Source organism: Oryzias latipes, chromosome 12, assembly GCF_002234675.1.
Source record: "Oryzias latipes chromosome 12, ASM223467v1".
In the NCBI taxonomy this organism is placed as follows: Eukaryota; Metazoa; Chordata; class Actinopteri; order Beloniformes; family Adrianichthyidae; genus Oryzias; species Oryzias latipes.
The window spans coordinates 22,249,580-22,265,293 of NC_019870.2; the positions used below are offsets into that span (position 1 = coordinate 22,249,580).

The 15,714-nt window shown below is 39.4% G+C and overlaps 1 protein-coding gene across 1 annotated transcript in view; it reads right to left on the reverse strand.

The window, feature by feature from the left end:
* Nucleotides 1–15,418, reverse strand: part of LOC101174444 (leucine-rich repeat transmembrane neuronal protein 4) — a 149,941-nt gene extending 134,523 nt beyond the window's left edge. Inside the window, exon 1 of the mRNA XM_004075052.3 lies at nt 14,346–15,418. Within this exon, the coding sequence (XP_004075100.2) occupies nt 14,346–14,349 (4 nt within the window). The 5' untranslated portion in view covers nt 14,350–15,418. The remainder of the gene's footprint in view (nt 1–14,345) is intronic.
* Nucleotides 15,419–15,714: the final 296 nt, after the last annotated feature.

A 15,714-nucleotide genomic window follows, 5' to 3' on the forward strand; every position in this document is an offset into this window, starting at 1 on the left:
TTAACCTAAAAACTATAAAATGCTCTGTTTTAAAATATAATTTTTCATCCAAATTTTTTCATCCAGATTCAATGTTATTTCTTTCTCACTCCACGCATCTGCTCCTGGTCGGCCCTTCTATCCAATTTTAGAACCCTATGTGGCCCAGTCAAATTAATTGCCCACCCCTGTGCTAAACGCACGCACAACAACCGTTGTTCAGTGCGTTGGATGCGCCACATATGCCCGGTGAGTAGGTAGCATAAAAAAGTCTCAAACAAAGTGGAGACTAGGGCTGCACGAAATGAGGAAAACTCACGATATGTGATTTTCAATGATCATTATTGCAGTGAGCGGTACATGAACAAATAGGAAAACAAACAAAAACATAATTTCCTTTTCTTTTCACTGCAACAGGTTAAATTAGAATCAACATAACTTAAATTTTACTCCAAATGACCCTCGTCTACATAGGAGGCAAGCATCTAACACAGATGAGCTCCATCCAATGCATCCATCTTTTTTGTCAAATGCATAAATTGATTTATTTCATTTGTTAAATACTGCCATAAGATTGTTTTAGCCCCTTTTTTTGTAATTTTTGCCATCTTTTGCAATCTGCGTATTATACAGCTTGATATCGCGATAACGATAAATTTGCTATTTATCGTGCAGGCCAAGGTGAGACCATCATTTAGACGGTTTAAAGCTTCTTTTAAATAGACGGATAAATCAATGTTGCCGTTGATGTTTTATGGTTGTATATTTAAGAGCTTCGCAAGAGCCTCACATCTGCCTTCCCAGAAGACAACAAAAAGCAAGTTGCCATTTTTATCAAGACAGCGCAGACCACAAAGGACAACAAGCCTGGGGAACATCAGAGACAGAAATTCAAAATGCGACTTTCCAAACCCCAGGACAAACGTTTTTGAAAGAACTACCAAGGCCAAGTGCGTAAAAAATCTCTGACATAGAAACTAACTGAAATAGAAAAGAAAGTTATGTTCAAAGACATCAATTTTGCCATTACATCCAATCAGATTCTGCCATAAAGAAAAATAACATGACACAGAGGTGGAGCAACTATCTCCAGCGTCAAAGCACCACTGCCAACCTCAGCTCAGGGGACAGAATGGCAGTAACATCTCTATAAAAGAAACTTAATCGGATATCATAATCACACAAGACTTGAACAGATCAGACAAACACACAAAGGTCTTCACATTTTTAAGCAACTCTAACACAAATAAAAAACTTCAAACTTTTGTCAGAACAGCCTTTATGGGTGGTCTGCAGGTAAAAAAAAATGGGCAAATCTAGGCAGGGCACACGTGCTGGTGAGCCTGAAGGGCGAAAATGTTCATGCACATTTTTTCCACCAACATACTGTGAGCGACAGGTTAAGCAACTTAAATTGATAAGTAACAGTGAAGTAGATGAGATGCAGGGATTTCATACAAATGTTTCCTTTTTTTCCAACAACCCAGAACCCTGCACACTTTGCAGGTAGCCTATTAGTAGTGTTCAAGGGAAAGGTGTGTGCTCCTTGGGCATGCCTGTTCGCAGCCTGACTTAGAAAATAGAAAATTTGACAATCAGAGTGTATAAGTATCTTACGGGCTCTTGAATATCACCCGCACAGCCCGTGCATAAAGCGTTTTCACATGGTCAGTAGGGACCCAGTGTGCACACCCGACTAATGACTAGAGTGCGACATAAGGACATGTACGACAGCATCACCCCTATGTCATAAGTGTGTTCTAATGCACAATATCCTTAGAAATACTTCACAATGCATTAACCGCAAGCACGACAATCTTACTTACTTATGACATCCCTTGAGGTGACTGCATGCGCCACAAGAGAACAGCAAGGCCGAATCTATATTCTTCCCCTACTCTTGCAGTTACTCCATACCCATACATTTAGCCTTCTAAAGGGAGAGTTACGGAAAAATAGTGTCTTCTAATTCAGTCATTACCCCCACTGAATGATATAACTAATAGTCGTGGGTCAGCTACATTAGCGTGGAGCTGCTAGCGCTCGCCAATACATAAAGATATTGCTCTTATAACTTTATAAAGATCATGCTAAAACAAAACGTCATTACTTACATATAAATGTAAATGTTTGTGCATCAGAGCACACCCACGTAAAGAAAAGCACTTCTTCTTCACTGCACAGTGCGACGTGGAACACCCTCGCAGTGGAGGGCTCAGCATCGCTCTGTCATGAGGGTCCTTAAAAAAACTGTTCTGTACAACCCTGCCCCTTAAAATACCCCTACAATTGGAGGGGTAGGGAGAAGCCGTAGGGGTAGTGGAGGAATTTGGATTCGGCCCATGACACACCAGCGCCCCCTTTAAGATCTGGCCGCACCTGTCTACAACCCTCTACAGGCCAGGATAACCCAAAAATCTGCAGCACCTGTAGAGGTCAACACTCGTACAGATGCATGTGACAAAGGCTTAACAGGCTTAACACAAGAAGCTCCCCGGCACGTGATGGGACATTTGCTAACCATTCAGAAAAGTACTTGACACAGTGTCAGTCTGTTTTCTGTCTTCTTCATTCTTGTGTTTCTCTGTGCAGGTTGGCTGTGGCTCTCCTGGAGGACTCCGCCCTCTTCCTGGTAGCCCTCCATGGAGTGGCACACAGCTGCCTGCACTTTAGGTTAATTTGTTTGAACTGCATCTAAGTGATTCTGTTTCTGCACTCTGTGTCGGAGTGCTTGTCCAATTCTAGCTCTAGCTCTTGTGAGGATTTGTAGTATGGGTTTTGTTATTAAATACTTTAGTTTTCACTGTGGCATGTCTTCTGGTCCTGCATCTGGGTCATCCTGATACCCCTGTGACAGTACTAGATTATTGTCATTTACATAGGCACCCATTACATCTACTTGATGACCTTTTTCAAGTAGTCAACACATAAATAGCCTGAATTCCCCATTAGCAGTTTGAATTTAAGAAGTTAAGTGATGACAGGTCGGGTCCAGTTGCTCTGAAGACCAGAATCCCTTTTATTGATAGTAGAGTCCTTACAGACGTGTATGCTGATGTGTTACAACCTTACTGCTTCTCAGCTTTTAGCAATGAATCTACAGACTTAGGGGTCCCAACAGCTAAGCTTGAGTTTATCCCTGCAAAATTCAAGAAACTGGAAGGATTTGTCAAAAATAAATGCCTGACACAGAGTGGCTGAAAGGCATAATACAGCATATGGTATCAACCATAGTCATTCCACTTCTTGCCAAGCATCTGCTGAGCCCATATGGGTATTCTATGTGTATTTGTTTTTGTTTGCGAGTGGGATGGAAGAAGAAACACTTACTGTTTGTTTTCAGAAGACTTTCATCATTTCTTACAGATGGACGGTACCATGAAATGGTGCAGATAATTTGTGCTGGCTATCAACTTTACATCAATCATATTCACTCATCTTGGATTCCACAATTGTGATTCTTTAAAAGTAGAGACAAAAATAAATCAGATTGATTTTCTTTCCCATTTAAGGTATGGGATAAATAGGTTAGTAAGAACAAAAGTAGTGTAGAGGAATGAAAAACTGGGTTGCACAAGAATACTTATCGATGTGGTCTCCAAGTAAAGTAGTTTTGATCTAAAATGTGCAGGTGTGTAAATGTAAATGCATGCATTGTAAAATGATTTTTGGTATTTATCAAAGAAAGATTAAAAAAACACATTTTCATGGCAAAATCTGTGGAAAAAGAGATTCCAATGGACAAAACATCACTCTCCCCTTACTAGCACTGCATGGAGTTTAATGAAATATCTACAAGCTAATGCCTCAGTGAGCCATCTCCTACTCCTTTTCTCTTCTAATCTTATTCACAAAGCAACATAAGTCATCCTCTGCGGTGTCACTCAGGGGGTTTGAGTCTCGTGCCTCTTCCCCAATGTACCTCTGCTTATTACTTTTCTTTTGCTCAATCTATTTTCTTGCCATTCTCTATAACGTACACTGTATTTCTGCATGATCCTCAACCAAGAAGCTATTAAAACACTTTTGTTAAATTTTTTAAAGCACGTAAAGATTTGTGTGCAGTCAAAAAACGCCTTTTATGTCTCTTTGATGATCTGTCATAACACGGGAATAAAGAGCATATGTGCTTTGCTTTGTTATGTGGCAGAAAGCCCTTCTGTCCTCAGAAGGATACTGCTATTTTCGCCTCTCAACCCTGACATATAGGGAGAGTAAGTGCACTTTACTGCTGACCTAAAATAAAAAAAATGTAGCTTAATAACTTGGCAAATGGACTCGCTAACTGATGCACTTTGAGCGCTCACTGGTGGATCATTGCTTTTTGCTGCCTGTCATTGACAAAAATGCTGCTAGCCTCACTCTGGATTCCATACAGGCTGGACAGTGGCCTAACACCCAAGGAAGAATATACCCAAATCAACGTAAGCCAAGTCATTAGTGTCAAATGAGCTTTGTGATGACAGCAAAACCTGCTAAACTACACCAATTTCCACAATGCTTAGTAGGCATTTTGTCCTCCCTGTATTTACTCTGCAATTTTTACTCAGATAAAATAGAATGGAGCCTCAAAGACATTAGGAATTTTCAACACTATTGGGCAACAGTCTCATAGTTGTCAAACATAATGTGTCAATAACATTTTAGAAGTCATGTAATGATGTCAGATAAAGTTCAGGCTAAGTGCCTGCAGACTGATGGTTTTGAAGCAGTACTTTTTTTGGCAAAACTTCATTTTGTAAAGATTTTTTTACTATGTATAAAGGTAAACATACTTTCACATGCAACAAAAGCTTACACAATGCCTGAGTGTGACTGGAATCTGATCTTATGTGATGCTAGAAATGTTAGGTTCTAAATGAATATATGTTGCGTCATTGTTTTTGGAAACCCACTCAATCCAACTATGCAATTGTGACATGGAAGTCTGAGTGTGAAGGTCGAAATGCCACATCTTAAAAATGCAGCACAGACACAATTAATGGGTGGTTATCATAAGAAAGCAACTTAAATGTAGTATATCTGTGCAGGGCTGTAACCACCTAAGCCTTAGTCACAACTGCCCGACTGAGGTCACAGGCTGGGAAAACCTGGATGGGGCATACAGGTTGCCCGCCCAAAAAATTCAAGGTCATAAACCGCTTGGTGAGCATGTAGAAATTTTTTTTCCACAGGCATGCTGTTGCCTAAAGGTTATGGTAAAAAATAACCCCTCTTGTTAAAGCAAAATATGTCCAACACAAGAGGCCCTCAGCTCTCATCTGTCTGCCCAGCTGTTGGACAGAACAAGTTAAAAAAAAAAAAAAAAAAGGTTATGGTAAAACTCATACAACACGCAAGAGTCAAGAAGGGGGAAGTAAGTGAGACACAAGCAAGTCATACCAATTTTTCATTTTTTCAGTCTCCAAGAAACCTGAGCACAGCGCAAGGAGCCCGTTAGTGTGTTCTTTGAGTGATAAATGTTTGCTCCTTGAGCGCAGCCTGGCTGTTAAAAGTAAGGAATTTAGACAGAGTTTTGTTTGTGTAGACATCCTACACAAACTATGCTCTTACTCAAACTATACCTTAAGGTGGTTGAACAAGCCTCAACGGAACTGCAAGACACAACTTCTCTTAGGATACAGCCAATCCTGTCGACAACCCTTCACAGGCATGGACAACCCAAGTAGCTGCAGCGCCTGTACAGGTCAACCCCCTTGTACAAGTGCTTGTGATTAAGGCTTAACAGGATGAAAACTCTTTGGAACAATGTACAGCTGTGAATCTATTCATTTAGACGTACCCGACAGTGACTGAATGAAAATTGTTTCAAGTTTTTATCTAAAACCAAACAGTTATCACAGTTTAAAAGTTCTACATAATAAATCGCTACATAATAAATCCTGTAACTATGTGTTGCCTTAAAAGCAAGTTGTTAGTCATCTAACCAATTCTGTTTCTAAACTTGTTCTAGTACTCAAAAACATTTGACAAAGAGAAAGCAGAAGTTTCTTATTTCTCATATAATACTATAACCATGTTCTCATGACAACTGACAAGGGTATATCATAAAAACTTCTGAAATGTTATCAAACCACGAAAAAAAAGTGCTTACGCATGGCTGTGAAAAACAAGAGTGGGAGGCTTTGCGGTAAAAAATAGACAAAAAGCTTCCAAGATGATAAAAACAACACAACCATTTTTCTTGACAACTCAGGAGACAGAAAAAAAACAGAGGTTAAGTTTGTTTTCTATTGCAGTCTTCATTAGGAAAGGTCACATATCTGTGTGACCATCAGAGTAACTAGGAACAGGCATAAAAGTACATGATCAAAGAACTGACAATCACATTACAGTGAGCCTGCTTCAATTAAAAATGAAAATAAACGGAAATGAAATACACGGATCACCTCAGTTTATGGCTTTTCATGCCTTTTCATCACTATACATCATACAAGTTATTGTAAGTATTAGTAGAGTACAGTGTTTCAGAGCATTTCCTAAAATCCCCGACAGGGCTCCAGACTGCGACCAAATGGTCGCATTTTGTGACCAAATTTTGAGAGTGTGCGACTAAATTTTACATCCAGTCGCACATGTGCTACCAGTAAATTTGCCTCCCCCACCCTCCGTATTTTTTTATACATTAAATGTGGAAGGGGCACATCAATGATCAATGAAATGAGCAATGTGGTGGGTGGGTGTGGGTGTGGGTGTGTGTGTGTGGGTGTCTTTGCGAGCGCACACGCACGCAAACACACACACACCCACACATACTCATGAGACGTGAGCACACACTCGCGTTTCGTTGAGTGATGCCTGTCTGTGTAGCGGCCAATGCGTGTGAAAAGAATAGGGAATGGCTACTGTAAGTGGCTAAAATGTGTGAAGGGGGAGGGGCCTAGAGATAATCGAGCGTGCGTAAACATCTGTGGGAAGGAAACGGAGACAAATATCATGATCACAACCTGATATGCGTGCGTCTGAGCTATGAGCAAGCGAACTATTGATTCGTTCTTCCGACCTGCGGCTTGTGTACCAGTACCAGAGTCTACAGCAGGGGTCTCAAACTCGCGGCCCCCGGGCTATTTGCGGCCCCCAAGATGATATTTTGCGGCCCCTGCCTTAATATGAAAGTTTAATGTTAATGCGGCCCGCCAGTTTGTATGAATGACACTTTTTCATTGTCGTGCGCGGAGCTGACAAACCAACCAATCACAGTGGGTTAAATGACTCTTGGGGGCGTGACAATGACTGGGCTTGAAAGCAGGAGAACATTAAAGGCAGGAAATCTGACAGCCCCCTACCCGGATCACATTAAGGTGTTCCTTAATTTCCTTTTTAGAACGTATTTAGTCGCTCGTAATTTTCTAAATACATGCAGTCAGTGCTGAACTTTTCTCTGGGTCGCAAAGACCTGGAGAGGGGTTATGGTTATGGTTAGGCGCGCGGCGGCGTATCAACCCCGACCAAACGGTTCTTGAGCACGGCTGTTATGGCGGCACACCGCTCCCGTGGGAGATGGCCACCTGAGGAGAATAAATGTCCCACACCTACATGTGTGACAGGTAACGGGGCTTGGACTTAAAACACGTGCGAGCAACTACAAGATTTAGTCCTGAATGCACTTAAAACACGTGGGGAAAATCCAACGATAGACGCGTTTATCAATAGGTATTTTAAATTATTTTAATTGATCACCCGACTACAAAAACCGTCAGTTTCCAGCTGCGTTCGCTCAGGTTGGCACCTTGCTCCCGCCCCTGTCTGGTGATATTTTTGTGATTATTGGGTGATGTTGGAGCAAAAACATACGTCACACACCAGGTGATCTGTGCAGCGTTGCGTCCACTTGGGTGATCTTAAACACACTTATTGTGCATCTTGGCTGCACTTATTTGGTGTCACCAACATAAATTTCAATCAGTTTTTGAGCTTTTCTCTGATCTCAGGTATCGATTGTTCTGATCTCCAGTGAACAGCGCCCGTTCTTTTACGAAGCACAGTTTGAATTCAACTATGAACATATAGGAGTGGCTGACCGGCTGCTCTACAATAACTTGTGACCATGGATTAAATGTGCAAAAAGTCATAAGAAAGAAAATCCAAAAATGGTTATTGAATTTTGTTTCTCCTTTACTGATTTGTGGTTTAAAGAGTAAACTTAAAAAATAAAAATAAAACATTCAACACAGACTCAAAATTGGGAGCACATACTCTCTGACTTCTCCACCTTAAATTTCAATAAGTCCAAATACAGTCCAGATTTACTGACAATCATCTTCAGCCACACTGAGGGACTCAGCTGTATGAGAGGAAGTGCTGCCAAGTGTCCAGCAGTAAGAAGTAGACAAAAGAAGCCGTGTTCAGAAGAACCCATTGATGGATTTACAGAACTGTAGAATTTGAGTCTTCTTTTGTGTTTAATAGTTATAATTAAACAGTGTTAACCGAACCTTGTTAATAAGGATGTTAAACGAGAAAACAGCAGATATAGAAGACTGAATAAAATAAGAGTTGATGCCAAGGAAGCTGTGCAAACATGGTTCAGTCAGTTAAAAGGGCCAAATTACAAGGGCTGGCCTTCTGAGCCTCCTAGTAGAACACAGGAGGATCTGCTCTAAAGGGGAGGGAGTATAGGCTCAAGTTGTTTAGACCTACATGTTCTATTGGAATGTTATTGGCCAGTGCCCCTAATGTTTACATACATTTAAGTATTGATTGTAACTGAGAAATTACCGAAAGGTTACTACGGTAATCACTTTGTTACTAAGCACTTTTTTTTTATTCTGAATATGTGGTATTTTCTTACTATTTGTACTGTCATGACAGCGATGGTGCTGTCGGTTTACCTTGTTGTTGCATCTTCAAAAGTGCAGAATAAAAAGTGACACTGAATTTGAAACAGCACATTGTAATTTCTGCATCTATTATTAAAGTATTTATTAGTAATACAGTGGAAATTAGTAGATTTGGTTAGCATGTTGATTTACGGTGTGCACATCTGAATTTTCTGGTTGTGCCCATAAAATTTTCAGTTGGGGGCCACAGTACTCCTAGTGAAAAAAGTTAGTCTGAAAATTGGGTTTTTTGTCTTTTTAACATGTTCTTGAGGCATTTGTCTCATGATAGAGGACATATATAAGGGAAATTAAGGTTAAAATTGCATTTCTGAGTATTTCTTTATTTAAGCCGTGGCTAATCAGGAGCAGACAAACAAAAAAGCAGGTTTTTTTCAATATGCTGTTTGAAAAACCTTGCAGCTGTGACAATAGTGCTACAGTCGGTGGGCCAAATGGTTCCTGCTCCTGTACGTCTTTGTTTTCCTCTTCTGAGCTGGCATCTGACTCAAAACTGTATGGCTGTAAATCCCCAATATTGCTCGCCATCTTTATTGAACTAGTAAAGTTAGGTTGGGGCTGTAAGCTAGTAGGAAATAGTGTAAACATATGGAGGATGGGAAATGAGGCAGGCTTACTCTGTGCAAAAAATCCTACCTACAACTCGGAGGCAAATTTCTAGTGAACTGATGCTGCTCTGCAGAAACTATGTCCTAGAAAACCAAAATGTTTGTGTTTTTTTTGGGATAAAAAGACAATGATTATATTTAAAAGACCACTGTGAACACCTATAAAATTGATCAAAAAATGACTGGAGTGGGACTTTAAGCGATGTATAAGAATTGCATGCAACTAAAACTTCAAGATGTTTTTCAAACCTGGTGCTACAAGCTATTATATGCTGAAACCATTCACTGCAATTCTAAACAAAGCTTACACTCAGATAGTGGATGCGCAGTTTGAAGTCTACTTTTTCTGTCTCCCTTGGTCAATGTGAATAAGGGAAAAAAAAAAAGGCCTTTTCTTATCCACTTGCTCCACCTGACATTTTGTAGAGTGCTGCTTGGTGGATACTGTAGCGCAGATAAGGCCTCTGTTGCCATGACTGTAGTACTCTAACCCAGTGTTTTTCAACCTTTTTGAGTCAAGGTACACTTTTTCCTTGACAAAAATCCAGCGGCACACCAGCAACCAAAAATTTAAAAAGAAGGAGGCTCTATAATATGTATTGATGTACAGACTATTGATTGATGTTGTGATAAAAGTTGTGAAAGTTTTCAATAATAATTTTCAACTAAACTAGTTGAAGATTTGTCCAGGTAGTTGTTTTTCTATCCAGTTTATTAACAAGCAATTGTATGTAACCTCACAAAAACCAAATTAGAACAATAACAAGTTCTTTCTAAACAGTGATTTAAAAATAAAATTACATATGATCACAACCTGCGTGATAAATTTTACACAAAAAAAAGACGAAAATTTTATGCATGGGTTCAATCGTAACTACACAAAAAATGAACAAGATAAAGTTTTATTAGTTTTTCTTTAGTCCTAATTACAAATGTAACTTAACCAAAACTGTTTTATTTCTTTTTGGGTAAATACATTGTTTCTTTTTAGTTTAAATATGTCTGTTGGCCACTTAGCCTTAATCTTGTTTCTTTTATTTTGTTGTTGCTTATACTTAAGCTTAACTCTTCAAATTTTTCAAAAGTGAAGCTAAATTTCTACTTGATTACATGACTTGGACCAAACACTATGACGTCTTGTTTTAATGATAAACACAAATAATGAAAGAGAACCAAACTGTTTACTTCTGATTTCATCAAGAAGATTTGAAAACTGTTAAAACAGACTAATGTGTGCATTGGTTGTGCTTCATGACGGTTAACAGAATAGCGTCATTGTAGAGACGCTGTCACCCAATGCATCATGGGAGATGCAGTGCAAAAACTGACACCGAGGCCAGACAGACTCGCTTCTCTGATTTCATTATTTTGTTTACTTTTTCCACAGTCTGACACTTGATTCTGCAGGGAGCTACACCGCTAAAGACGAACTTTAGCTGTTATTTTTGTTGGACCTGAGAGACTTCAGGAGCCGAGTCGGAACAAGGAAGAGAGGACTTGAATCACTTCTGACTGGTCAGACTCATGACGTATGATTAAGTCTCCAAGAATGATTAGTGGAGACAGTTGAAGGGGTGGGACTTTTCCAAAAACAGATCCACCGGTATATCTGCAGCTAATTCACGGTACCGTCATTCTTATCAAAGTGTCTTTGATAGAATCAAATAAACACAAAGAAAAAAGTATTTTACGATCTTTCATTATCTTAACTACTCGATGTTTTATTAGGGCCTGTTTGGATGAACACAGAGCATATCCTGGCGATGGTAAATCTTTATAGATCAGGGAAAATAATTTCCCACAGTACACCTGACCATCTCTCACAACGCTAGTGTGCCGTGGCACACCTGTTGAAAAACACTGCTCTAACCCTTCAGGATAGACAGGAATCTGAATTTCACTATGATAAAATTGGTAAATGTAATATTACGTTTAAAAAAAGGGTTCTTCTTTTAACAATTGTTCTTTATTTAAGCGTGCTGAGAGATGGAGTGAAATGCCGTTTGGCTCTTTAAATTAATTTCCAGGCTCTGGCAACTGCCACTCCATGTTACTGTACTCTTTCTGAGGGCCAGATCTCTTCAATTGTGGTCCATTAAACATGAGTGCACTGCAGCCTCTAAATAAACAGGCTCATTATTGGCTACACAGTTGGTAAAACCCCAAAATGCTTTACAATCAAGAGATCGGAAGCAAAAACAACCATGATACAACCAAAATATAAGACTCACTCCGATGAAAATTGTGTTTTTGTTTTAAACATGTCCTTGTGTGATTTTTTTTTCCTGGGGGGCATTCCAGAAAGCAGGTTATGCTAGTTACCACGGTAAGTTTAAGGCTAAGGAAGTGAATAACCTCAGCTTTCAGTTCCAAAAATGGAGGTATGTTTCAGGGTATGTCAAGTTGCCATAGCAACTCATGCTGTGAACATAACCTGGTCTGGAGCAGGTTTAGTTGAAGGTTAGTTTGTTTTTTAGAGAGGTGAAGCAGCATGGCGTGTCCATTCGAAGATTATTTAGTGTATGAAGAAGCTCAGATAATACTTTTTTCACCGTGAGAGGGTGATAAGATCACGTATGGATGTTGGAAAGATAAACTTTTTTACATTGATGGTCTAACTTAATTATTTGCTTCAGTTAAGATAAATCTTTTTTTTTTTTATCAAGTCCGCTTAAAAATAACACATAGTTATCAGACAGTTATTTTACTTTCATTCAAATTTTTCAATTAAGTAGGTGTAACTTTGGTGCTACTGTTAGATCGGCACCGCAAGGAATTGTGGAATACCATTACCTTTGTCTGTGTGGACGGATTTTAGTTTAAGTGTGGGTTTTTGACCAAAGGTGTTTAGTTGTAGCTGTTTTACTGTGTTTTGCCTTTTTATTTTTCCAGTTATGTTTAATTCTTTCAGCAAAATGAGTGAGAGGGAGGGAGCGGATGATGAGGTTATTTAGCACCCCACTGCTTATTAGTGAATGTAAAAGTCCGAGAATTGGTACATGTTTCAATATTTCATGTTGTGAATCCATTTTGTTTCAATCATTTTATTGTAATAAAAGTGAGAATATCTGCAGGCTCAAACTTAGACATATGAGAGTTCAAGAAGTACAATAAATGAAGATGGAAAAGTATTTATTTGAATTCGAGTAATATGACATTTAGTTAGATAAATACGTAAATAAATGAATTAGGTTGAAAAAAAATTTACTCAATTACTTGTTACCAATTGAAATAATATATATATATCCATCCTTCTGGAATACCCCCCTGCCCACAACTTATAGGCAAAGTTCTAAAAAAAATTCTGCCACTCTGCTGAAACTGTGTCCCAGAAAAAGACACAAAATGGCATAATTAAAAGACTATGTTTTTACAATAGGTCAAAAGATGACTGGAGTGGGACGTTATAGCTGCTTTGCCGAACTGATTTTTATGAAACTCTTAGTCGTAAGACCTGAGTTCATTTAAAGCCAACAAACATGTCAGTGTCCTTAGTATCCAAAACGTGAGATCCTGCAGCTGTCAAAAACCGATGGTGAAGAACCCAAAATACAGGAGGCTGGGCTTGGTGGTTCTCTAATTCTCTTTTTTTATTTCTAAAATATAATCTTACTTTTTTAATTATTTGCTTTGCTTTTTTGGAGGACAACATGCCAAATAAACAAATGCAGAAATAAATAAACTGAAACATGACAAAACCCTGGGAGCAACAAAGGACTGACAGAACAGCGCAGATGACCTGACAAGGTAGAAAGTCTCAACATCTTTTTCTTAAAGACACTGAAATAGACTGAGGGTAATTAACTGAAATAAAAGACAGCTGTGAATTGTGACAAACCTGAGACTGATGTGACTGAAGGGCAATTCCAAACAGGACATGACCAAAAACTCCAACATAACTGCATGTGTTTGTGCATGTTTATACTGAGGTGGTGCTGTAACCTGAAGGAGGATATTTTTGGCCTGTGTCACTATGGTACAACACCAACACTGAGCTTGGTCGTTTGAGATCATTTAGCAAAATTTGAAAAATAGGATCTAAATCAAAACAATTACTTATTAATTAATTACTGCTGCTAATGGGAAATGTTAAAATAGTAGTCACTAAAAAAATAATTTATGGAAATAGTGGATAGATGGGTCCAAACATATTTTTGTACATTAAAGCATGTTCTCCCGTGCCTGTTAACTTTTAAGAAATGGATGGTGACACGTGCACGCGCCAGACCATAGGAATATGACCGCCTTGTGCGCTACGGTGGTGTACGCAGGCGCGTATCGGTTTTATGCTCGATTTGCAAGAGTAGCAGGTGCAGCACCGGATCACATCCTCTAAATGGAAAGCAGGCGAATGCAAATCCTGCAAGATTTCTCCTGAAGAGTTTCTTACATCCGTCGTTGGAGCGGGGGGGGGGGGGGGGGGGGGGGGGTCTCCATCCATGCAACGCGTGTCAAACAAAAATCTATATATTCAAAGCCAGGCTTTCTAGAGTTAAGTGGCTTCCAGCATGTATTGCCATTTGCTTTCCAGTCCTTATTAATCACACTATAAAAACATAAGCAACCTCTTCTGCTTTGTGGATATTTTTGGAGGATTTTTTATCCATATCTTCTAAAAGAAAAAAGGAAGAAAGAAAACAGCTGATCATTAAAAATAATAATTGAATAACTTGCAGCTTTGCCACTAACAGGCAGGTTTTAGACACAAGCTTCACTTTTTTTTAAAACATGTGGGATGATGCAACAGAGTATTTAGGCAGGGGGGGAATGTTTTTGACGCAATCCTCGGGTCCCGGGCATCTGGATCCGGAAGAAATAATACCTTTTTTTTCCTCCAGTGCGTTATGAGAACGTCGAGGTGGGGGTTGCAGACAACCTACGCAACGACAAAAAAAAAAAAGAAAGAAAACAAACTTACCCATATCCGCGTATCTGTTAGCTCCAGGTTTTAATGGCTCCTTGCGCGCAACATCCGACTCCGCATGATGCGCTCTCCACAGGCAGGTATCGTCCTAATCCACTGGTCCGGTGTCTCCGCGCAGACGCCGACTCCAAAGCGCACCTTCCCCTCACTCGCCCGGACCTGGATGTGTTATCCGATTCAGTTCTACATCTACGATAACCCAACCGAACCGAGGCGAATGTCATTTACTCCAAAAGATTGAAGGCGCACAAATCCGGTTTCAGATGTTCCCTTTCCCTTGTAAGCAACTGATCGCTCTCCTTTTTATTTGAAGTAAGTCGTACAAATAAGAACACTGCAGCAGGCGAAGAGAATAACCTCATCCAAGGAAGTCAAAGGAATTCCGGGTCCAAACTTCACTAAAACCCAGTGGTTTGATGCAGGAAAATAGGAAGTCAGGCTTTAGATCCCGCGTAAACCTCCCGGGTTTGTGTTCAGATGGATGCTGAGTCCGATCCTTGAATGGCGCACAAGCCAAACTAATGGTAGGTCATCTCCAAGTCAGCGCAAAGCATTACCAGCGAGTTGGACCGGGAAAAAAACGTGTCCAAGCATCATTCCTTCTTTAAGCCTAAGCGTTCCCCTCATGCTCACAGTTTAACGCTTTAAAATGCAGCTATAGACGCTGTTGTTAATCACGTCAGCATGTCAAAACAAGTTTGTCAGCCAGAATCCGAATGCCCTCTTCTGGTGAGACGATGATGCAGGAGCTTGAACAGGCGTGCAGCCTGAGTAAAATGCAGGGGTGGCGCGTTCGTCTTTATTCATTTCTTTATTTATTTTTTAGGAAGGCTGCCACAGACAAAACTAAACAACTTTCAACACTAAGAATTCTAAAGACACTCTAATCGCTTTCTATTTTATGCTAGTGAAAAAAACAAGGTTTTACATTACATGACAATGTGTGTGTGTTTTTAATGTAGTTTTGAAGCTTGGTGACAGTCTCCCTGTTTCCACGTTTGTTAACGCCTGTCTATGTTATGGCAGCCTTGAAGTCCAAATACCACCAAAACAATTCTAAAGATCACAACAAATAAAACAACAATAACAATAAACAAATGCAAAAACAACATTACATTACATTTTAGAAATCAACATAAAAAATAATGTAGTAAAAATGAAACATTTCATTATTTCCAGAAATTCAAATAAAATGTCATAAAGAAACAAAATTTAAAAAATGGGAAAGGTAGATACTTTGGGACATTGCTGATTGGAGGATCACAATTGATTTTTGATGTTTAGGTGTGTTTGGGTAGTTACAAAAATGTTAAGTTCATTTTGGGGGTTAAAAAATACACAGCCATTGAATGCAAATCGAAAG